Source organism: Silurus meridionalis, chromosome 6 (assembly GCF_014805685.1).
Source record: "Silurus meridionalis isolate SWU-2019-XX chromosome 6, ASM1480568v1, whole genome shotgun sequence".
Lineage (NCBI taxonomy): Eukaryota > Metazoa > Chordata > Actinopteri > Siluriformes > Siluridae > Silurus > Silurus meridionalis.
This window is the reverse complement of record NC_060889.1, coordinates 4758542-4780442: the sequence shown is the minus strand read 5'-3', so window position 1 is coordinate 4780442 and position 21901 is coordinate 4758542. Positions and strand designations below refer to the sequence as shown.

General features: G+C 44.0%; 3 protein-coding genes across 4 annotated transcripts in view; all 3 read left to right on the top strand.

Annotated features, from left to right (window-relative positions):
* Positions 1-4307, top strand: part of kmt2cb (lysine (K)-specific methyltransferase 2Cb) — a 50677-nt gene extending 46370 nt beyond the window's left edge. Inside the window, 7 exon segments of the mRNA XM_046852274.1 lie at positions 8-144; positions 224-354; positions 449-620; positions 719-835; positions 1471-1544; positions 1685-1793; positions 2006-4307. Coding sequence (XP_046708230.1) covers positions 8-144; positions 224-354; positions 449-620; positions 719-835; positions 1471-1544; positions 1685-1793; positions 2006-2098 — 833 coding nt within the window. The 3' untranslated portion in view covers positions 2099-4307.
* Positions 4308-4924: 617 nt separating this feature from the next.
* vps4b (vacuolar protein sorting 4 homolog B) lies at positions 4925-14960 on the top strand. Of its 2 annotated transcripts, XM_046851408.1 has the most exons (13): positions 4925-5050; positions 5580-5691; positions 6074-6174; positions 8692-8803; positions 8917-9064; positions 9164-9222; positions 10272-10391; positions 11028-11184; positions 11272-11420; positions 11503-11584; positions 12192-12411; positions 12511-12651; positions 13190-14960. In XM_046851408.1, the coding sequence occupies exons 1-13, from the start codon at positions 5030-5032 to the stop codon at positions 13289-13291; spliced, it is 1524 nt and encodes a 507-aa protein (XP_046707364.1). In that variant the 5' UTR covers positions 4925-5029; the 3' UTR covers positions 13292-14960. The 2 variants fall into 2 exon arrangements, with proteins under 2 accessions (XP_046707364.1, XP_046707365.1); XM_046851409.1 differs by lacking the exons at positions 4925-5050; positions 5580-5691; positions 6074-6174 and adding an exon at positions 7277-7524.
* Positions 14961-15499: 539 nt separating this feature from the next.
* Positions 15500-21893, top strand: kdsr (3-ketodihydrosphingosine reductase). The gene is made up of 10 exons (XM_046851410.1): positions 15500-16070; positions 16630-16719; positions 17243-17299; positions 17620-17685; positions 17813-17908; positions 18128-18319; positions 18603-18686; positions 18774-18857; positions 19426-19527; positions 19753-21893. Exons 1-10 carry the CDS (start codon positions 15873-15875, stop codon positions 19873-19875), a joined length of 1092 nt encoding a protein of 363 aa, XP_046707366.1. The 5' UTR covers positions 15500-15872; the 3' UTR covers positions 19876-21893.
* Positions 21894-21901: the final 8 nt, after the last annotated feature.

The window sequence follows — 21901 nt, the reverse complement described above, 5'->3', positions numbered from 1 at the left end:
TGTGTAGGAGTGTGGGATAAGGTCCTGGGCTCTGTAGCAGAACGGAGATCAGAAACCGGAATGCTGCGCCTCTTTCCCATCTACCTGAAAGGAGAAGATCTGTTCGGTCTCACAGTATCCGCGGTGACGCGTATCGCCGAATCGGTGAGCAATCCTAGACAACAAGTCTCAAAAGATTTTGCCTTTACATGAGTCACATGTTTGACTTTTTTGGTGCTGGTAGCTCCCGGGGGTTCAGTCCTGCTCGAGGTACCGCTTTCGTTACGGACGCAACCCGATGCTGGAGCTTCCTCTATCCATCAATTCATCGGGCAGCGCCCGATCCGAGCTCAGGAGCTACCCTCAGTGTCGGAGGTGAGTTTGTGGACGAGGTGTAAAAAAAAAAACATAGGGGACGTATGTATCTGGCTGAGGTGAATATCTTCTGAAATTCCTTTCCCTCACCCAGATTGGAGATCCTGTCCTTATGGAACCGGACATCTTCAGCGATCCAGAACTCGGCTCCTCCGGAGGCCGGCTCGTCCCACAGCAAACACTTCGTTCACTCCAAGTCGTCTCAGTACCGGCGACTGAGCAGCGAGTGGAAGAGCAACGTTTATCTCGCGCACTCGCGCATCCAGGTCAACATCTGCTTCGACTTCTCTTCTTCCAGCGGTTTAGCAGTGTGACAACTTGACTGAACAATGAATTGTGTGTGTGTGTGTGTGTGTGTTTGTAGGGTCTGGGACTCTTCGCTGCTCGGGACATTGAGAAGCAGACGATGGTGATCGAGTATCTCGGGAACATCCTGCGTAACGAAGTGGCCATGAGGAAGGAGCTGCACTACAAGGCCAAGGTGCGTTTCACAGTGTATCAGATAACATCATTTCTGTCCCTTTTATTTTCATCAACAGCTACGACGACGCAAAAACCCCCGCTAGCGATATTTCCGTTAGTGGTTAAAGCTAGCAAGCCCTACGCTGGTCCACGTCTGGATTCTGATTGGTCAACCGGTTTTGTATGAGGTGGTATCAGAACGTTTTGAGAGTAACGGTGTAACCGGTGCTTTTCTGCGTGAAACTTTGCAAAATCTGCCACGTAGACGTTCGACGTGACGTACGTCTGACATACTTCACGGACACGTTCCAGAGGAACACTGTGAGCGCTGAAGGAGATTGAGGAGACTATTCTGAAGCTGATGGTGGAGAAACGTAGATAAATAAAGTGCTTTGTTGTAAACAGAACTGTTTTTGATAGCACCTCACAATAACGGCTGCTCTGCGCGGCGTTCTGGTTCGTTATCGTTTCTATGGCAACAGACATGGAGAAGTTGAACGGAAGGAGTCTCGGGCGTTTTGGTGAGGGAGGAGGACAGAACGTATCCTCTGAGGTTCTTTAATGAGTAAGCACTTGGAGATGCTGAAGGTAACTCCGCCTCCCAGAACACGGGTTACGTTTGTCCGATCGTTTATTTTATTGTTTGTCTCCCAGAACCGAGCTGCGTTCATGTTCCGTATCGACGGTGACTACGTGATCGACGCCACCTGCTGTGGAAGCCCTGCAAGGTCAGATCAATAAACAAATAAATATATATATATATATATATATATATATATATATTTGTAACCAGTGCTGATTGGTTGGAACTGGTCATGTGTTTGTGTATTTATTTTGTGTGTGTGTGTGTGTGTGTGTGTGTGTGTAGGTACATTAATCACTCGTGCTCACCCAACTGTGTGGCAGAGGTCGTGACCTTCGAGCGTGGCTACAAAATCATCATCAGCTCCAACCGCAGGATCGAGAAAGGAGAAGAGGTAACCCGTTAGCGTGCACACACACACACACACACAAGCACACACAGGTTTACATGTCGTTGCCATGATTACGCTCGTGGTTCTGTCCAATTCATTCTTACACATTTTTTTTTTTTTGTTCTGTGTTATTCTGTTTTGTTTTCCTTCGGGTTCCTCTAATGCTGTTTTGTGTGTGTGTGTGTGTGTGTGTGTGTGTGTGTGTGTGTTTCCAGTTGTGCTACGATTACAGACTGGGTCTGGTGGAGAACCAAGGCAAGGTCGCGTGTCTGTGTGGAGCAGCGAACTGCTGCAAGTGGATGAACTAGATCACACACTTGTCTTTTTTTTAACAATGACAACAGGAAAAGGAAAAAAAAAAGGACCCAGTGGTTCCTGTCCCTCAGCATCACCGAGCGGAAGACTGGAGGACGGGAACGGAGGGCAAAAGAAAAGAAGAAACGACGGAGAAGCTGTTTGTGCGAAATCAAGAGGAAAACACACGTTTGTGTTAGAGCCATTTGAATCGTTCTCTGGAGGAGGCGTGTGTGTGTGTGTGTATGTGTGTGTGTGTGTGTGTGTATGTGTGAAGGAGAAATTTTCACCAGCGAATGAGATGAGAAAAAAGACGAGTGCGAGATTGAGAGCGATCACTGTACCGGTTATGCCTTATTGGTTGGGGGTTAAAAATGAAAAAGTGGGCGGAGCTACCCGCGACTGTAACGTAGAACATCACTGAACGAAGAATGTACGGACTTCCGCGAAGGGAAACAAAAAAAAGTAACTTGCACTAAAAAGAAGAAGAAGAAAAAAACCCGGAAGAAACTCACGAAAAAAAAATACAAATACTTGATTCCATGAGTATTTTTTTTTTTTTCTCATTTTTTCTTTTTCTTTTTTTTTTTTTTTGCGTGTGTTTGTGTGCGTTTTTTTGTTTGTTTGTTTTTTTTTTTTTTTATTTATTACCGCGTGAATGGACGAGCACGCCTATTTTTAATGATCATGTGATCGGTTTAAAAAAAAAATGAATTGAAAAATGAATAAATAAATAAATAAAAATCACGGAAAGAAAGAAAGGAAGTGAAAGTGAAAGGAGACGGCGAGCAGTACGGAGAGATCCTGTTACGTCTGTAAATAAAAACGTGTACATAAACGAAAAATATCGGAATGACGATCGACCAAATACTACCTTATTCATATCGATGTTTTTAGATGTACTATGTTTATTTTTTTCTTTCTCCTTTTTTTTTTTTTATTTTTTAAAGAATTATTTAAAGTGGACGGCGTTCCCGCTCTCCGTCTCAGAGGTTATTTTAAATCGACTATCCTGTACAGAATCAGAAACATTTCTTTCCCATATGTATTTTCTTTAAATGGTATTGTAGTGATTTTGTGATTCGTCCCACCCTTTTTTTTTTTTTTAAAGCTAACTTCGTGACGTCTGGGTAAAAGCGCACGCATCAGCCGCGACTCGAGCGTCAGAAGGATAACGTGGAGCTTTTTACGTCTCTTACACGTGCACACATGAAGTAACACAGGAAAAAAAATAGGCGGGAGGGGGCGTGTAATGTTGCTAGGCAACCGTGCCTACCATATATGGGCGTTGTAAATAAGCTAGCTGACGATTAACGCAAGCAAAAAGCTCTCATTTGAGGCGAGGAATATTTTTGGATTATTCTTTTTTTTTATAGTCCGTAAAGATTCCTGTCGGTTATATATCCTGATTTTATTTTTATTTATTGTATTGTATATAAACGTAACGTAGACGCTCGTACGTTATTCGGTCGCTCTCATTCCACGCTCGCGCATGCGTCACGAAGTCGTTACGTCACCTTAACGCAGCAGTCTACGTGGATAAGAGATCGTGACAAACCTGGTGTTTTTTCTTTGTTTCATATTCAATTCATCGCGCTAATACGTACGTTTTAAATTCAGTGCGCTCGAGCCATCATGATTTCTTTTTTTTTTTTTTGGGAAATTGTACATACAGATTAATTATCGCGCTCAGAAATATCGTATCGACGTGTCAATTTTTTCTCGTGCGAAGTGTACGTGATGGCGACGCCTAATATATCACGATGTAATTTATAAGCGATTGTCGCGCGCACCGGGAAGAGTTTCGTCCTGTTCGCATTTCACACTTCAAAAAAAAAAGCAAAAAAAAAAACAATTTTTTGAATTTTTCTTTCGTCTTTCGGTTTGTACACAAACTACCCCCGGGGGTTTTCCCTTTCAATTGTACAGGGCATGATTTTTTTTTTTTCCAGAAGGACTCAGTTGTATATATTTTGAACAGCTGTATCAAACAAAAATTGTTTCTTGAATATTTTTCTTGTCTTGTAAAAAAAAAAAAAAAAAAAGATTGTTTGAAGCTTTTTTCCCCTGGTGGTGTTTTTCCCTCTCCTTCGCTGTATAGTAGGATCTCAACAGTTTTGGAAAATGAAGCCTTTTGAAGTACACAGAGCGAATATAGGGTTTGGTATTCAAGGACACTGAATTTAGGAACATTTACAGAAAAAAATAAAATATTTTACATCAGTGTCTCGTTTGCTGTCTCTGAATAGGATTCTGTGCTTCTTTTTCAACCACTTCTTCCAAATTCAGTCTCCATTTACTGTTACAATGAGCTCCACTCTTCTGGGAAGATGTTCCACTGGATTTTGTGGAGATTTCTGTCATTCAGCCACGAAGGTGTTGGTAAAAGTCAGGTACTGATGTAGGTACAAAGGTGAGGAGTCTTGGGAGGTGGAGATCAAGAGCAGGAGATCTTCCACTGCAACCCCATGTAAAGCAGATCTTCATGGAGCAGTATCATTCTGGAACAGGTTTTAGGTCTCCTAGTTCAAGTGAAGAGAAAATTTCATGCTCCAGCGTCCAAAGACGTCCTACACAATTGTGTGCCTCCTACTGTTTGTACTGGGAAGAACCACATAGGGAAAAGTCAGGTGTCCAAATACTTTGGGCCAAACCTAAATAACTTCTCTGTACGACAGAGTGAAAGAGAGACGAGGCCTGACATCATGTTTGGAATCCAGCTGAAATCTGTGCCACCGGTTTGGGCGGTTACTGCTTGTTACGCAGCAGGTAGGTATGTGTGTGTGTGTGTGTGTGTGTGTGTGTGCGTGTGAGAGTCTTCCGCATTGGTCTCGAGGCTGATAGGTGTTTCAGGTCAGACTTTGTACACAAACACACACAAGCTCACACGGCTGCTGCTCCACCATGCCTTCAGAGACTCGCCCGTGATCACGACATGCGCTGAAATGGAGCCGACTAACTTACAGGTAGGTCTGAAGCGTCCAAAATGAATGATCACACACACACACACACCTTACATTCTGGAGATCCAAAAGTTTGTTCAATTACATTAACAGTCAAACAAATTCTATCTGTGTATTGGGGATCTTTAGAAAATATATACGGGACTGGATCTAGCCTGGATCTAGCCTCAGACAAAAGAGAATTAAACCAATCCTTCCTTGTTGTTTGATACTAGTATTGCCTCAGTAACCAGAAAAAGGGCTGTTTATTACTTTCTCCTAGGAGAACTGATTAATCCTGGGTTCAGGGTTGAGGTAATATCTGTGTGCAGTGTGGTATTTCACCCTAGATGCTCCCTGCAATATTGTTTCAGCGATATAGGTACCAATAAACGTACTGCACCTGTCACTTTCACTCTGTATGATCGAGGGTATAAGTAAGAAACGATGCAGGTGGACTTCAGAACTCATGTGGAATTGTTTCTCCTGGTCTGAGCGGTGGATCTACATGGAGTCTACATCTACATTTTTTTGTTTTGTTTTTTTGTCCCAGAAAGCCATTGCGATTGCCACCAGAGCCTCGCAAGAGGACGACGCTGGGAATTACGAGGAGGCCATCAAGTCCTACCAACATGCCGTGAAGTACTTTCTGCACATCGTAAAACGTACGTGAATTCGTCGCTTATGAATCCTCCAGCGAATAGATGAGCCCTGTTCCGTTTAAAACCCAGTGTAGGATTGGCATAGCTAGCATAAAACACATCCAACTGCTAGGCCGAGTGTACAGACGAAGAGGTTAACGATTTATACAGGGTGTAAAGAATAAAGTGCTGCTGCATCACATCCGCTAACTTGAATGTTGTTTGAACTGCACTGTGGCATTCTGGGTAATGTAATTTCTGCTAGTGTGAGCATGTTAGTGAGCATCAGTTTAGATACGTTAGTCATTTAAACAAGTGATTTGAGCCAATGACTAGATTAATAACTATTATATAAACTGTGTGTGTGTGTGTGTGTGTGTGTGTGTGTGTGTGTGTGTGTACTCAGGTGAGCCTCAGGGGAAAGAAGGAAACCAGAAGATCCGAGAGAAGTGCTCTCAGTACCTGGATCGAGCTGAAAAGCTGCAGGAATATCTGGATGAGAAACAGGTTCTTACATTGAAGAAACAAATCTTTTTAGTTTGTGTGTTTGTGTGTGTGTGTTTTTACAGACGTTATGACTGCATCAATGATAAACATCTCAATCGATGTTCAGGTTTAACCTCCTGTGTTAATATATACAATATATGATCAAAAGCCTTCTTGAGCATCCCGTTCCATGTAATAAGCTCTACTCTTCTGGGAAGATGTTTTTTTTTGTGGAGATGTGTGGAGCCACAGGGGTGTTAGTAAAGTCAGGCACTGACGTAGGTGAGAAGGTGAGGAGACCTGGGGTGCAGTAAATGTTCACCTTCAGCATGCTCAGTAGTTCTTTAGCAGGAGATCTTCCACTCCAACCCATGAAAAGCAGATGTTCATGGAGCTGGATTTGCGCACAGGAGCATTGTCATGCTGGAACAGGTTTGGGTCTCCCAGTTCAGGTGAAGGGAAAATCGAATGTTATGGAATGCTTTAGTGCATTTTCACGTTCTTCGATTAGATGTTCAGAGAGAGCACTAGTCATAGCTCACAAACTGCACAAGCTCAAATCTGTTCATGTGGATTTAAAAGCTGTTTTTTTTTTCATTGCAAAGCAGCTGACAGTAAAAGCTGGACACCGTGAGGGAAAGGTCGACTAAAACAGTTCAAAACAGCTTTTTCATTAACCGTTTATAATTTTGCTTCACTTTTCTGCACAAAAATCTAAAACTATTTGCCTTCATTTGAAATCTCCAGGAAAACCGTAATGTAGAGAAAGAATGCAGGAAACCCCGGGGTGATGTGATGAGATTTAAATCAATGCTTCTGCTAGAGATGATGTATGCAGGAGGTGCAGTTGTGGCTACAGTGAAAGGAGACGTGTTGAATTGTGTTCATTGGGTTTCTTGCTTTATTTATAACATTCAGTCTCACTGTATGAGATGCATACTATATAAATGCATACTATATATATATATATATATATATATATATATATATATATATATATAGTATGCATTTATATGCATTCCAACAATGAAATAATAGAATCCAAAAAGGTGCTTCCCCAGCTCAGGTGGGCGGGGCGCGCTCCGTGACGTCACGCCGTTTTCCTTGGACACGTGACTGTTGAAGGCGGAAGTGACATTCGACATTTTTGAACGCGGAAGTTTTCTCCTCCATTATCCAGCAGGATTTAAATAACAACGCAGGAGGAAAACAACAGCGCTTCATACCTGCGGCTGTTTGTCTGATTTTCTTTTTTGAAAAGGAAAAGAAACTACTTATTTTATTTTTTATTTCACAAGTCGAAAAAACGCCGTGTTATAGTAGAACCGCGGTATTTTCTCAGCCCCTATGGCTACCAACAACAACTTGCAGGTAAGTTAATGTGCAGGTTAGCCGTGTTCTCTGGTGAATTCATTATCCGGCACTGGTTTAGTGAGAAGTTTAATAACAACATACAAATAACAGGGAATCTGAGGTGGGATTTCTTTTCGCCTTGTTAAGTTCCAGCGCTGAGGAGTTTTTCCTCTGTCCGTATCCCAAACACAGCGTTGTACATGAGTGAAGTGCACTAGGTCTTTATAGCCTATACTATACACTAGGTGACCTATAGAGGGCGTAGGGAGGCGTTTGGGATTCCGCCTATCAAGGGAACGTCACCCATCGGTGGCCTAGCATAGGTGTGTTTTTTAGTTACTGTTTGTTGATTGAAAAGGCTCGTGAGCTCTTCGTAAAACAATGTCATAAAAACCCAGAATGTGTAGGTCTTTAAAAGAGTTATTTCTTTAAAATAAGGTGTAATTTGCTATAACTAGAGTATGAACTAGCAGCAGGAAGCCGAACTCTGACATGCTAAATATTACACTGCTTTTGTTTTGTTTTTATTATCGCAGTTTATTTTTTACATTTGTGAACATCAGCAGTTTACATTTTCAAAAACATATTCAAAATAAAAGGCCTGATTGGTTTAATAATATATAAAATTATATTTAAAAATAAAATAAAATAAATTAATGCAATACATGTTTTTTTTATTATATATATTATATTGTGTAAAAAAAAATTGCCACAAATTAAATTGATTAAATACAATTACCCAAATGGGGTCTTTACACATTTTAGACCCCGTTTGTTTAATACTGAGGTGTGTGTGTGTGTGTGTGTGTGTGTGTTTTACATTGAATATAAATGTTATTTTAAAGATATGTTCTGGTTAATTTCAGCGTATTTTAACAAATGTCCTCATTCCACCCATCCTTCATTCATTCACTCCCTCGATATTCAGAATTGATATGTTCCTGGTAGTACTTGCGCTAGATAGTCGGTCGGGCCCCAGTTGAAGTTGGTCTCAGTTCCCCAAATAGTCGCTATAGGAAAGGAAACGACAAGCAGGTTGTTGTTCAGACTAAACAGGAGTATAAACTATAATATACAGGAGTATAAACTATTCTAATACGTCCGATATGAGCGCTTTCTAAAAATAAAAACTTGAAGCAGTGGTTCGCGTTTCTTCTTTTTCTGAAGAGGGTATTATTTTTGCAGAAAGCTATAGATCTGGCCAGCAAGGCAGCGCTGGAGGACAAGGCGCAGAACTACGACGAGGCCCTGAAGCTCTACCAACACGCCGTTCAGTACTTCCTACATGTCATTAAATGTAAGTCTGGTGTTCGAGCAGCACCAAAAATAAACCTTTAGTTTGGGTGTTAGGTTTCCTGTTTTAACGTGTGTGTGTGTGTGTGTGTGTGTGTGTGTGTGTGTGTGATTTAGATGAAGCTCAGGGGGAAAAAGCCAAACAGAGCATCAGAGCCAAGTGTGCGGAGTACCTGGACCGAGCCGAGAAGCTGAAGGAGTACCTAAAGAAGAAGGAGAAGGCTCCGGCTAAACCCGTCAAGGAGTCGCAGTCTGATGAGAAAGGGTGTGTGTGTGTGTGTGTGTGTGTGTGTGTGTGTGCGCGCGCGATTTCACACCACTAACTTGGTCAGAATTGTGAGATTTTAATTCCTTTTTCTTACAGAAATGAGAGTGATGAGGGAGAAGATCCAGAGAAGAAGAAATTCCAGAACCAACTCTCAGGTTCGCTGTTTAAACTCTGCTCCTGGGGGGACGCAGGAACGTGACCTTGTGTGACTGTTTATATCTGGATATAGAGCTGGATAGAGGATCAGAAGATGATTGGACAGTCAGAGTAAAGGGAATAGGCAGGTGGATGAACTGATCTATCAGGTGGACTTGGTGATGGATACAGGGATCTGTGTTTTCTATTAGGAAGATGGATGGCATGTAGAAGGATACATAAAGCGCTGTATCACTAAATAAACGGATTGATCGATAGATTTGTTGATTGATGAGGAACAGATCACCTGGCTGAATGAAAGGGGAATGATAGATCAATGAACTGAAAGATGGATGGAATGGGTGCAAGAACAGGGGGATGGATGGACAATCAGCTGAAAAAACAGATGTATAGGTAGAAGGATAGACATGTAGACTGGTGGATGGTTGGACAGGTAGACTAGTGAGTGAATGGATGGATGGACATGTAGACTGGTGGGTGGGTGGATGGATGGATGGATGGATGGACTGGTGAAATTAATGGATGGATGGATAGGTAGACTGGTGGATGGATAGGTGGACATGTAGACGGATGGATGGACAGAGACTGCTGAATGAATGGATGGACATGTAGACTGGTGAAGGGATGGATGGACGGATGGACTGGTGAAAGGATAGATGGGTGGATGGATGGACAGATAGACTGGTGAATGGATGGATGGACAGACAGGTAGACTGGTGAATGGATGGATGGACAGACAGGTAGACTGGTGAATGGATGGATGGACAGACAGGTAGACTGGTGAATGGATGGATGGACAGACAGGTAGACTGGTGAATGGATGGATGGACAGACAGGTAGACTGGTGAATGGATGGATGGACAGACAGGTAGACTGGTGAATGGATGGATGGACAGACAGGTAGACTGGTGAATGGATGGATGGACAGACAGGTAGACTGGTGAATGGATGGATGGACGGACAGGTAGACTGGTGAATGGATGGAAAGGGACCTGAACAGACAGACAGGTACTGATAATGGTGATTAACGTGAGATGTTGGTGTTTAGGGGCCATCGTCATGGAGAAACCGAACATCCAGTGGAACGACGTTGCTGGACTTGAAGGCGCCAAAGAAGCTCTAAAGGAAGCCGTTATTCTGCCCATTAAGTTTCCACACTTGTTCACAGGTCAGTGAATTTGATCACCACTAGATTCCTGGAGTTCCACAGGAAGCAGCCATATCACCCTTTAGCCCAAGACAGCTTGCCCACAGGGCTGAGCCTGGCCAGTACTTGAATGGGAGACCACCTGGGAAAACCAGGTTGCTGCTGGTAGAGGTGTTAGTGAGACCAGCAGGGGGTGCTCACCCTGTGGTCTGTGTGGGTCCTAACACTCCAGTATAGTGACGGGGACACTATACTGTCAAAAAGCACCGTCCTTCGGATGAGACGTTAAACCGAGGTCCTGACTCTCTGTGGTCATAAAAAATCCCAGGATGTCTTTCAAAAAACGAGTAGGGGTGTGCCCCGGCATCCTGGCCAAAAAAACTTGCCCACTGGCCTACTAATCATCCCCTCATATTAATTGGCTATATCCCTCTATCTCCTCTCCACTAATATGCTGGTGTGTGGTGGGCGTTCTGGCGCAATATGGCTGCCGTCGCATCATCCAGGTGGATGCTGCACATTGGTGGTGGTTGAGGAGAATCCCCCCCTTTCATATGTAAAGCGCTTTGAGTGCTGCAGAAAAGCGCTATATAAATGTAATGTGTAAGGAAGCTGAGGGTCACAAAAGAGTAACGGCGGTTCTCTCCACGCTCTCAGGTAAACGCACTCCGTGGAGAGGGATCCTGCTCTTCGGCCCCCCGGGAACTGGAAAGTCTTACCTGGCCAAGGCCGTGGCTACTGAGGCCAACAACTCCACCTTCTTCTCCATCTCCTCCTCGGACCTGGTGTCCAAGTGGCTGGGAGAAAGTGAGAAGTGAGTGAGGACCCCCACATACCCAAGCTTACAGCCTGGATACTTAAAATAGCTTCCGTTTCAAACGCTGTTTTTTCTTCACCTCAGGCTGGTGAAGAACCTGTTTGAGCTGGCCAGGGAGCACAATCCGTCCATCATCTTCATAGACGAGATCGACTCCCTGTGCGGCTCCAGGAGTGAGAATGAGAGCGAGGCGGCTCGCAGGATCAAGACCGAGTTCCTGGTGCAGATGCAGGGTGAGGAAAAAATCATGTAAATGAAATGGGGGGGAAAAAATCGCACCCACCAGAGACTTTACGCTTCTGGATCTTTTCTCAGGTGTCGGGAACGACAACAAGGGAATCCTGGTGCTCGGAGCCACCAACATCCCGTGGACGCTCGACTCGGCCATCAGGAGACGGTGAGCAGACCCATAATCCAAAGTTTCGTTCGCCAAGTGGGCGGAGTTGCAGCAGGTCGCGTTGGTGTTTGTCGCCTTCACTTCATTCAGGTGTTCGTGCTGCTCGCTTGGGCGTGGCCCCGTCTCGCGCGTGTCTTCTGAGCTTTTAATCACATATAGTCTCGACTCCCAAAATTGGAAACAAATGACGTGTGCTCTTTTCAGGTTTCACGCAGAACAGGTTTTTCACCTGGTCATGACTCACTTACTGTTACCTGTGTCATTCTTTAAAATCTTTTTTTAGTCCAGTATTTGGAGGGAAATCCAGCGAGCAGGCGGAACTTGCCGAGTCACTGCTGACGTTTTCATTTCACGTTTTGCTCTTTGTCCATGATGAAAATGTAGAGAATAGCACCCGTTAGCACGACTCCTGACGTACACAGGAACGATGTCTTTTGGCACAGTGACTTATGAAAGTCGGTGCTTCATGTGACTGTGCGTGCAGCCTAGAAAACTAGTCCCAAAAAACGTTTTTATACCACGTTAAATACCTGAACGAGGAGATATTTGAGTCACGTTTGCTCCTGTGTGTGTGTGTGTGTGTGTGTGTGTGTGTGTGTGTGTGTAGATTCGAGAAGCGTATCTACATCCCGCTGCCGGAGGAACACGCGCGCTCCTTCATGTTTAAGTTGCACCTGGGCACCACCCCCAACAGCCTGAGCGACGCCGACTACGTCACGCTGGGCAAGAAGACCGAGGGCTACTCAGGCGCCGACATCAGCGTCATAGTGCGCGACGCTCTCATGCAGCCTGTGAGGAAAGTGCAGTCCTCCACGCACTTCAAACGAGTACGTGCCCCCGACACGTCTGAAACGTGCAGCACCCGTGTGCGATCGTACCACAGCCTAACCCGAGTCACCTCGCGTGTTTGTTTTTTTTTTTATAAGGTACGAGGACCTTCCAGAGACGACCCCAAAGTGATCCTGGATGACCTCCTAACCCCGTGCTCTCCCGGAGATCCTCAGGCCATTGAGATGACGTGGATGGAGGTTCCCGGAGATAAACTCCTGGAGCCTGTGGTTAGCATGGTGAGATGTTCTGGATCAGTATTTAAAGAGAAATGTGAAGCAAAACTGAGCCTAGATCAGCAGTTTCATTTTCTATTAGTGTGAAGAGCACCAACACTGATCCCTGATCAGTCTTTAGAGTGACCGAACTGATCCCTGATCAGTCTTTAGAGTGACCGAACTGATCCCTGATCAGTCTTTAGAGAGACCGAACTGATCCCTGATCAGTCTTTAGAGGACCGAACTGATCCCTGATCAGTCTTTAGAGTGACCGAACTGATCCTGATCAGTCTTTAGAGAGACCGAACTGATCCCTGATCAGTCTTTAGAGAGACCGAACTGATCCCTGATCAGTCTTTAGAGAGACCGAACTGATCCCTGATCAGTCTTTAGAGAGACCGAACTGATCCCTGATCAGTCTTTAGAGAGACCGAACTGATCCCTGATCAGTAATTTAATATTTATAATTAGTGTATCGAGTGTAAAACTGACCCCAGATCAGCTTGAATCCTCCTGCTTTCATTATTTCGTCCAAAAACTACTGTTTTTCTATTCGCAGCCGGACATGTTGCGATCGCTGGCCAACACGAAGCCCACGGTGAACGAGCACGATCTGGAGAAGCTCAAGAAGTTCACAGAGGATTTTGGTCAGGAGGGTTGAGGGAGGAACCCGAGAGCAGCAGGGTCCAGGATTTGTAAAGTCTTCTCCCTTTCCTTCCATTTTTTTCCCGCTTTTCTTTCCTTCCTGGACTTCCTGTTGGACTGGCGAGTAGATGGACAGCTAAAGGCCAGTCTGGATCCCACATGGAACTGGATTTACATTTGTGTTTCATTTTTCCAACTTTACTTATACTCCTTTTTTTTTTTTTTTCTGTTCTGATGTTATTTGGATTCACTACGTCACTGCTGGTGAAAAAGAAATCGAACAGTCGTGTAAACTGGGCTGATGTTGAGAATTTTCCCGTCATGATAATCGGCAGAAACTTTATACCGCGGTTTACGATATTATAAAAAGGCTTCACGCTTGCAAGCACGTGAGACGTAACGACGTCGTGCACGCTGAATATCGCGATTTGTCACGTTTACGACCGGCGATCAGCCTTATTTGGACGCCGTCAATTTGTGGGCTGTGTTCCAATCTCTTCCATGATGAAGCTTTAAAATCTGGCTGTAGAGTTTTTTTTTTTTCCTCATCCAAGAACTGCTTTAAGAGTCACGTAAAAAAGAAAAAACTTACAGGAAGCGTTATTTAAACGTTTTACACAACGCATTGTTCATTTTTTTAAATATATAAATGCACCCTGGTCGACTTCCTCCTACAACTCGGGTGTGTGCAACATCGGCATCGCGTAGCTACCTCTAGCTGCATCGTGTAGCTGGATTCCATGGCGATTTCAGCTGTAGCTCTCCTTAGCAAAAAAACGACACGCAGTCGGTTTCCATGGCGATTTTTAACGCTTGAAATAAAAAAAACTACATCGCAGACTATTGTAGCTGTTTTGATCACAGTTTTTTTTTTCCGCTTTATCTAGCTAGCATGCTAATCCGTTAACTTTTTTTTTTAAGCTACCGCTTCAGCTAACGCAGTTTCTTATTGGCTACATGAAATTTGTATAAATATTTAGTTCCTGTTCAGATGCAGCGCTTTTTAGGGCTTTATGATGCCACCCGAGTGGGAAATCCGAGTAGGAAGTCGACGTATTGTTCTCCTGATTTGATTTGGCGTAGGTCACATGACCGCGTCAGCGGCGTGAGTTACCGTAACGATGTTTTGTTCTGTTACAGAACTGGAAACATTCAGGTGGAATATCTCGCACGTTCTTAAAAAAATAATAATAATAATTAACACGTGTTACTATTATGGGATGTAACAGGAAGGTTTTCCATGATCATGTGACACAAGGCCAACTGTTTGTTTTTGTTTTCGATTTCTTTCCTTCTTGCTGCAGAAAACTCGTGCCTTCGATACGTTTTTCTCGAATTTCACATGGAAAAAATACGAACCATATCTTATAGATGTTCTACGTTTATGCACGACAAAAAAAACAACAACGCAACAACATTTGCACATTTCACTTCGTTCTCTTCTCCCTGTGTGCGATCATATCGATCTCCATCCCTGTACACGCCCGGTGTTGGGTTTCCTGTAGAGCAGATCTCACGTTTTATTCTTCATAACCTTGTTTTTTTTTGTTGTTGTTGTTGTTGAAACCTGGACTGGTTTTGTTTTCTGGACTCTTCATGAGGTTCCTGGTGTTGCTCATGTACTCCTTTTATCTTACACGTGTAAATAAAAAAGCTAAAATTGCAATAAAAACAATAAAAGATCACTGGTTTGTGAGTCGGCGGAGTCGCTCGGATCGGCAGAAGGAGTCTCCAGTGTCAGCGCGGGTAACGTCGTGAACGTCTTCAGGAACCAGGAGTTTGTGTGCGTCATGAACAATCAGTGGGTTTCGTTTATTTGGGTTTTTTAAAAAAAATTTAAAAACTATTAGAGTTTGAGGAGAAAATGTATCTATAAATTGATACAAATAGTTATTTAATGTATATATAAAATATACAGGTTCTTTATTTAGTTTAAAAAATCATAATTTTAAAGCTATAAGTATTACAGTCAAACAAGCTAAAGAAATTATTTATTTAAAATACGTCATTAATATTTTGTTTATATTTATGTATTTTTGACATTTAAATGCATTATTTGTTTTGGGTTTTTGGCTCGTATTATGGAATAGATTTGACGTGACGGAAGTCCGTTCTTTCTCTCACAAAAAGAGCGCAAGGTGACGCCCGCATTGAATTCTGGGATTTGTAGTTTGTCATTGGTCGAGGATTAGAGTAATACATTTCTCTAAAGACTGCAAATCCCACAATTCACCTAGAAATCCAGCGTCGGTTCATGGCCGTCGCTTGTGTTTTGGTTTGTATTAGTGAACGGAGTGAGCGAGCTGGGAACAGTTTTTCGTGCTTTTATTCGGTCGCGCTTTTCTAACACAGCGATATTTATGAAATCTGCGTGAAAAGTGGAGACATGTTGATTCCCTGTTTCTCTGAGAGTTGGGGAAAATAGTCCGCAGTAGAAAACGTTAGCTTGTTACTAGCGCAGTCGTGTCCTAAATTGAAGCTTATAGGTAGTTCAAGTGCCCTAGGTAGGTCATCAGGCGCTATTATTGTTATAGGACATTAAGGGCACGTATAAAGGGAGTTAGTAGAGATTTGGGATTCGGCCTGAAGGCTCATCCATGCCCACCGAACAGGCTTTTTGGAGCTCAATAATACCGGAGTGGTTTCTGTTCCCCTCCAGCTGGTCTTTTCTCCCCTTCATCATGATGATGATTTTAGTTTTTGCTGCTTTTATGGTCGCTTTTGTCCTGTTTCTCTACATGATCTCCCCTTTAATCAGCCCCAAACCGCTTCAACTCAACGGGGCCCATGTTGTGGTGAGTGCACTTTTATTTCACTTCATTCATTTGCAACCATTTGACTTTTATAAAGTGTTTAATATCTGTCTCTTTTAAATCAGCATCAGCTCATCTGCAGGTTTATCAGCACGATACAAAAAAAACTCATATTTCTTCGCTTTGTAATTTTAGTTAGCTTTTTATTTCACTTGTTTTCTATCAAAAATATAAAGCAGAAAAAAAATCACATTTGTATTGAATAATAATAATAATAGTTCAAACGAATCCGCCACGTTTACGTCTATTCTTGCTGCAAATACACTCCGCTATGAATATTGATCAATATGCAAATTGGACACAACACGGAAACGCCCTTCAACACAAAGCCCCGCCCCCTGCCCCTTGGATCGCTGGCGGTGTGACTGTAAACCAGAGGAACGATTTAATTGCATTTATTGTTGTTTTTACTATATTATGGCATATAGTTTCCGCCCACTACACACACACACACACACACACACACACACACACACACTGCATACTAAATTTGATGTATATTTGGTGTAATTGTGTGTGTGTGTGTGTGTGTGTGTTACAGGTGACTGGGGGTAGCAGCGGGATTGGAAAGTGCATCGCCATGGAGTGCTACAAGCAAGGAGCCTTCATCACCCTGGTGGCTCGGGACGAGGTGACCTTTATTCCCAAGCCAACGGAGGTGTACAGACCCCCCGATCAGTGCCGTCTCTAAAAGTGTCTCTGACGTCTTGAACCCTGACAAAGCGACTCATTCCTCCAATGCTAAGGGAGGGGGCGTGGCAGGGCTTTAGATTAGACGGGGTTCAGGCGAGAAGATATAGATATATATATTTATTCAGGATTCATCCAAATTCTGAATTAGGGAAGAAAAGAAGAGAGAGAAAAAGAAGGGTGGGGAAAAAAGAGGAAACATCCAAAGTGTTATACAAAAGCAAGATAGAGAGAAGGACAAAAAGATAAAAAGCGATAGAGAGAGGAAATAAAAAAGGAAGGGAGGTAGAAAGACTAATGAAAAAACAAAAAATAAAAGAGAGAATAAAGGTATATAAAAAAACGAGGTGGGATCGTAAAGGATAAGAACGAACGAAGGATGATGATTTTGAGATGTACAGAGATACAGATGTGTGATGAGTCTGTCTCTCTCTCTCTCTCTCTCTCTCTCCCCCTCTCTCCAGGGTAAACTGGTGCAGGCGAAGAAGGAGGTGGAGAAGTGTGCTGTGAACGATAAGCAGGTCAGCGACACGCCGGTGTTCAGACTCGACCTTCTGGGGTTTAATAAGTGAAATAAACGAGTGCAGTAGTGCAGAGTGATAGCAGGGGGGCAGCGTTGAGCCAAAACACTTTTACGCCACTGTGGAGGGTTTTCACTTCCACCTGTCACACACACACACACACACACACACACACACACAGTTATCATCACGTGTGTATTGTGCAGAAAAGAATATCCCATAATACTCCAGTTTCAGGAGATTATACTGAGAAATGTGAATAAATGTAATACTTACTTGGGGTGTGTGTGTGTGTGTGTGTGTGTGTGTGTGTGTGTAAGGTGGTGCTGTGCATCTCAGTGGACGTGTCGAAGGATTACAGCCAGGTGGAGAGCGTTCTCAAACAGGTGACGGACTCCGGAGTGTGTGTGTCAGAATAAAAAGTGTCTTTTAGTACAGCACTGAAAGTGTGTGTGTGTGTGTGTGTGTGTGTGTGTGTGTGTGTGTGTGTGTGTGTGTGTGTGTGTGTGTCAGGCTCAGGAGAAGCTTGGGCCGGTGGACATGCTGGTGAACTGCGCAGGGACGTCTGTTTCGGGGAAGTTCGAGGAGCTCGGCGTCCAACATTTCCAGGTAACTAACAGCAAGTTGCGGATTATCCAAAAATTCCGAATGTTCCGGAACTTTAGGAATAACATTTATAACTGTTTTCACTAACAAATCTCATAAATAACGGAACTCGCAATATATATATATATATATATAGACCCTTTTTCCCGTGTTACTACACAACGTGGTGTAACGTGTGTGTGTGTGTGTGTGTGTGTGTGTGTGTGTGTGTGTGTGTGTTAGCGTCTGATGGAGGTGAACTACCTGGGCAGTGTGTACGCCACGCGGGCCGTGATCAGTAACATGAAGGAGCGGAGGATGGGCCGTGTGGTGTTCGTGTGTTCCCAGGCCGGGCAGCTCGGACTCTTCGGATACACTGCCTACTCCGCCTCCAAGTTCGCCCTCCGCGGCCTCGCCGAAGCTCTGCAGATGGAGGTGTGTGAGAAAGTGTGACACGCTGAACGCTGGTGAAAAAGTGTGAAGCTGCGTTATAGGAGCTATAAATGTCCTGTACCCCGTCAACACCTTCTTCTGTTAGTCATAGAAATAAAAATGCACTTTTTCATGTTGGATAGAAACAAACAACTCCGTGTTTCACCTCTGACACCGGAGACTCCGTACTCTAGGACGAGCTGTTGCTATGGAAACAAGAAAATGCTTGACCAATCAGAATGCAGAATTCCCCCCATAATAACTTCCATCGTTTCCCCTCCCGCAGGTAAAGCCGTATAACATCTACGTCACGATGTCGTACCCCCCAGACACGGACACGCCGTCTCTGGCTGAGGAGAACAAGATGAAGGTAAATAAGCCACGCCCTCACACACACACCCGCACGCACATCTGGGCTGATATCCCTCATCATCATTGTTTGTGTTCACTCATGCAGCCTTTAGAGACGAAGCTGATTTCTGAGACGTCTGGAGTCTATCAGCCTGAGCAGGTGGCTAAAGTCATCGTTAAAGACGCCGTGGTGAGTGTACACACACACACACACACACACACACACACACACACCCCTTATGCTGTAGGAGAATCACGTCAGAATGGGGACAATAAAAGAAATCTGATGGATTCTGCGTTCTGATTCATTACAGTAGCACAGGTTTACTATTAATTAGGTTCCAGTTTCCATAGCGACAGTTCCTCCGTAGCTCATTAATCAGAATCGGCACTTTTTTTTTATCCGTACAGGAAAATATTTAATGAACGTGCTCGGTTTGATACGTCGCCGTTCCCATAGCAACAGTTTGACAGGGACGTACAGTGCGTTCGCTAAAACGTGACAGCTTACGTTTTCCGACGTCTTCAGGACCGAGAAGTTTTTTTATTGAGAGAGAAAAAAATGGAGAGGCTGATGAGGGACCAGACGTTTATCGCTGCTGTAACAGTTCGTTCCTGGTCTCACCGAGTCTCCAGGGTCAAACAAACGTCTAGATGATGCCATGCAGGAGACAGAACTCACCTGTGTGTGTGTGTGTGTGTGTGTGTGTGTGTGTGTGTGTGTGTGTGTGTGTGTGTGTGTGTTTTGCATGGTACAGCAGGGGAACTTCAGCAGCTCAGTAGGTCCTGATGGTTACATGCTGTCTGCACTGACCTGCGGCATGTCCCCTGTCACGTCCATCACCGAGGGACTGCAGCAGGTACACACCTGTGTCTCTCACACTTGTCCTTGCACACTCTCACACTTGTCCCTCACACCTCTCACACTTGTCCCTCACACTTGTCCCTCACACCTCTCACACTTGTCCCTCACACCTGTTTAGTCACAAAGATGAAGTGGTCAGGACGCTGGTGTAGGCTGAGTAACGTACGAGTTGTTTTGTGTGTGTGTGTGTGTGTGTGTGTGTGTGTGTGTGTGTTTTCAGATCGTCACTATGGGTTTGTTCCGCACCATCGCGCTCTTCTACCTGAGCAGTTTCGACAGCATCGTACGCCGCTGCATGATCCAGAGGGAGCAGAACAAAACGGCGAGCGACAAGACCGAGTAACACGATTTCTGCCATCGCTGCTCCACGTCCTCAACACACACACACACACTCACACACACACACACACACACACACACACCTCAAATTTGTCAACAAGGGCGGAGCTTAAGCTACATTTGATCAGCCAATGAGCCTTTAGTTTACCCATGATTAGCGTTTACCTCTCCCTCAGTAACTACAGGACAGTAACTAGCTTGCTAACTTTAACTCAAACCCAGTTAGCAGGCTAACACCTTGTTGAGGTAAAAGCTTTGTACGTTCAGATAGTTCTCTAACGTCAGCTAGCTGCTACAGTGCGTGACTACAGTTTAGTAAAGTTAGCAGAGCTAGCTAGTTCATTGTGCATTGTTGCTGCTAGTGTTAATCACACAATGAAAGAGCTAGCCGCATTTTAAATGTCTTTAAGTGCACACAGTGTTTGCTAGCATCATTAAAAACATTCGCTTTACCTGACTAGCTTTTTCAAGAGCGAATATACCCTGCCCTTGTTTCCTGGCAAGATTGCTAGCGCTGATTGCTAGCGAGTGATACAACTTTCAACCCACTGGTTGGCTTTAGCTCCGCCCCTTATTAACGTCCGTAATCGTTTTTTTTTTTTATTCATGGATTATCTTCGCAGGCGAGGATAAACAATTCCTCTGTGTGATGACGCGCTCACGTTTCTCATCAACCTCCTAAACTGCGTCTGCCATCTTGCCTTATTCACGGTTCCCCGTCCTGTAGGAGACTCGCCGGTTCGAGTACCTCACTAGCCCTTTGCTAACAGAAAGAGCTAGCATGTTAACCCCGACTTAAGGGGAGAACCAGATGTTTAGTGTGTGTTTTAGCATCCATGCTAGCTGTTAATTCAGGACGGCGTCACGTGGGCCGAACCTTCTCACTTGGAACAGAGCGTCTCAGTCTTTTAGAGTTAGCTAGTGTTAGTGCTTAAACCACTCAACATTTAAAGCGACTTCTTTCAGGAATTATTTCTCTGAATTATCATTCCGACTACGTAACCTGCTTACCAGCTAGAAAACGCACATCAAAGCATATTTCTAGCATTTAGCTAGATAACTGGCTAGCATGCTGGGGTAGCATAGCTATGGTACAAGCAAACAAACTGGACGTTTTCTTTGAAGACTCCACACTCCGTATATGTTAGTCATATCGGCCAAGCTAGCATGCTGTCTGGACAGCATTGCTAACATTTAAATTAGCAAAGAAGCCGGCCAAAGAGATTGAGTGTAGATCTTCACTGGATCGATCGTCAACAGCCATGCCATACTGGCTTGCTAACCCGTTAGCTAGCTGGCCGGTCAGTTATTAGCATATTAGTAACTAGCATAAAAACCAGCTTGGTAGCTGGACCAAATAAATTTTACCAGTTAAAACGAGCAAACAGTAGACGCCGCCACACAGAATCTCTTCTTCAGCTACGCTTTTTTCTGAATTCGGGGCGCCTCAAGTATGAAAGTGAGGACGCGTGAGTTGTCATAGCGACGATGTTCTCATTTGATGTTAGCTCCAGGCTAATTAGCTCTTGTTCCGGTCCACACTAGCGCAGTGTAGCTAGCGAACGAGTTATCCCACGACAATCAGCATTCGCGCCATTCCTAGCGTACACGCGCCTGAGGACCTCGAAGGAGGCTGCGCAGGTGGGTGTCGCCCAGACCACTCCCCCAAACCCCGCCCCATGATGTCGGTTACCGCGGTTACCGCGCGCCTACTCGAGCAACGATCTTTCGTTTCCATTTTACAGCTATGCAAAGGAAGCATGTGCATCAGAGCCACCCGAGTTTCACCCACGTGCTGGACTTCGCTCTTTTCTCTCCTGGTCCCGTCTTTAGGTTCGTTTTAATTTAATTTAACGCTAATTTAAAAAAGAAAACCAGCTTGGAAACATTCCACTCGTCGTCTCGTTGTTTCTTTAACAAACTTGTAAAAATAAGACATAATTTACACGTGTGCCATAAAACTGTTGCTTAGTGTTGATTTCTAACTTCATCCAATAAAATGTTGGAGAGTTGCTTCCATTATTTATTTC

Excerpts from the sequence above, each read along its gene's own strand:
- vps4b (XM_046851408.1), top strand. The coding sequence starts at position 5,030 with ATGGAGCCGACTAACTTACAG. Across the intron at positions 5,051-5,579 it reads TGGAGCCGACTAACTTACAG|AAAGCCATTGCGATTGCCAC; the intron begins GTAGGTCTGAAG and ends TTTTTGTCCCAG. Across the intron at positions 12,412-12,510 it reads CCTCCACGCACTTCAAACGA|GTACGAGGACCTTCCAGAGA; the intron begins GTACGTGCCCCC and ends TTTTTTTATAAG.
- kdsr (XM_046851410.1), top strand. The coding sequence starts at position 15,873 with ATGCCCACCGAACAGGCTTTTTGGAGCTCAATAATACCGGAGTGGTTT. Across the intron at positions 18,858-19,425 it reads TCATCGTTAAAGACGCCGTG|CAGGGGAACTTCAGCAGCTC; the intron begins GTGAGTGTACAC and ends TGCATGGTACAG. Across the intron at positions 19,528-19,752 it reads TCACCGAGGGACTGCAGCAG|ATCGTCACTATGGGTTTGTT; the intron begins GTACACACCTGT and ends GTGTGTTTTCAG.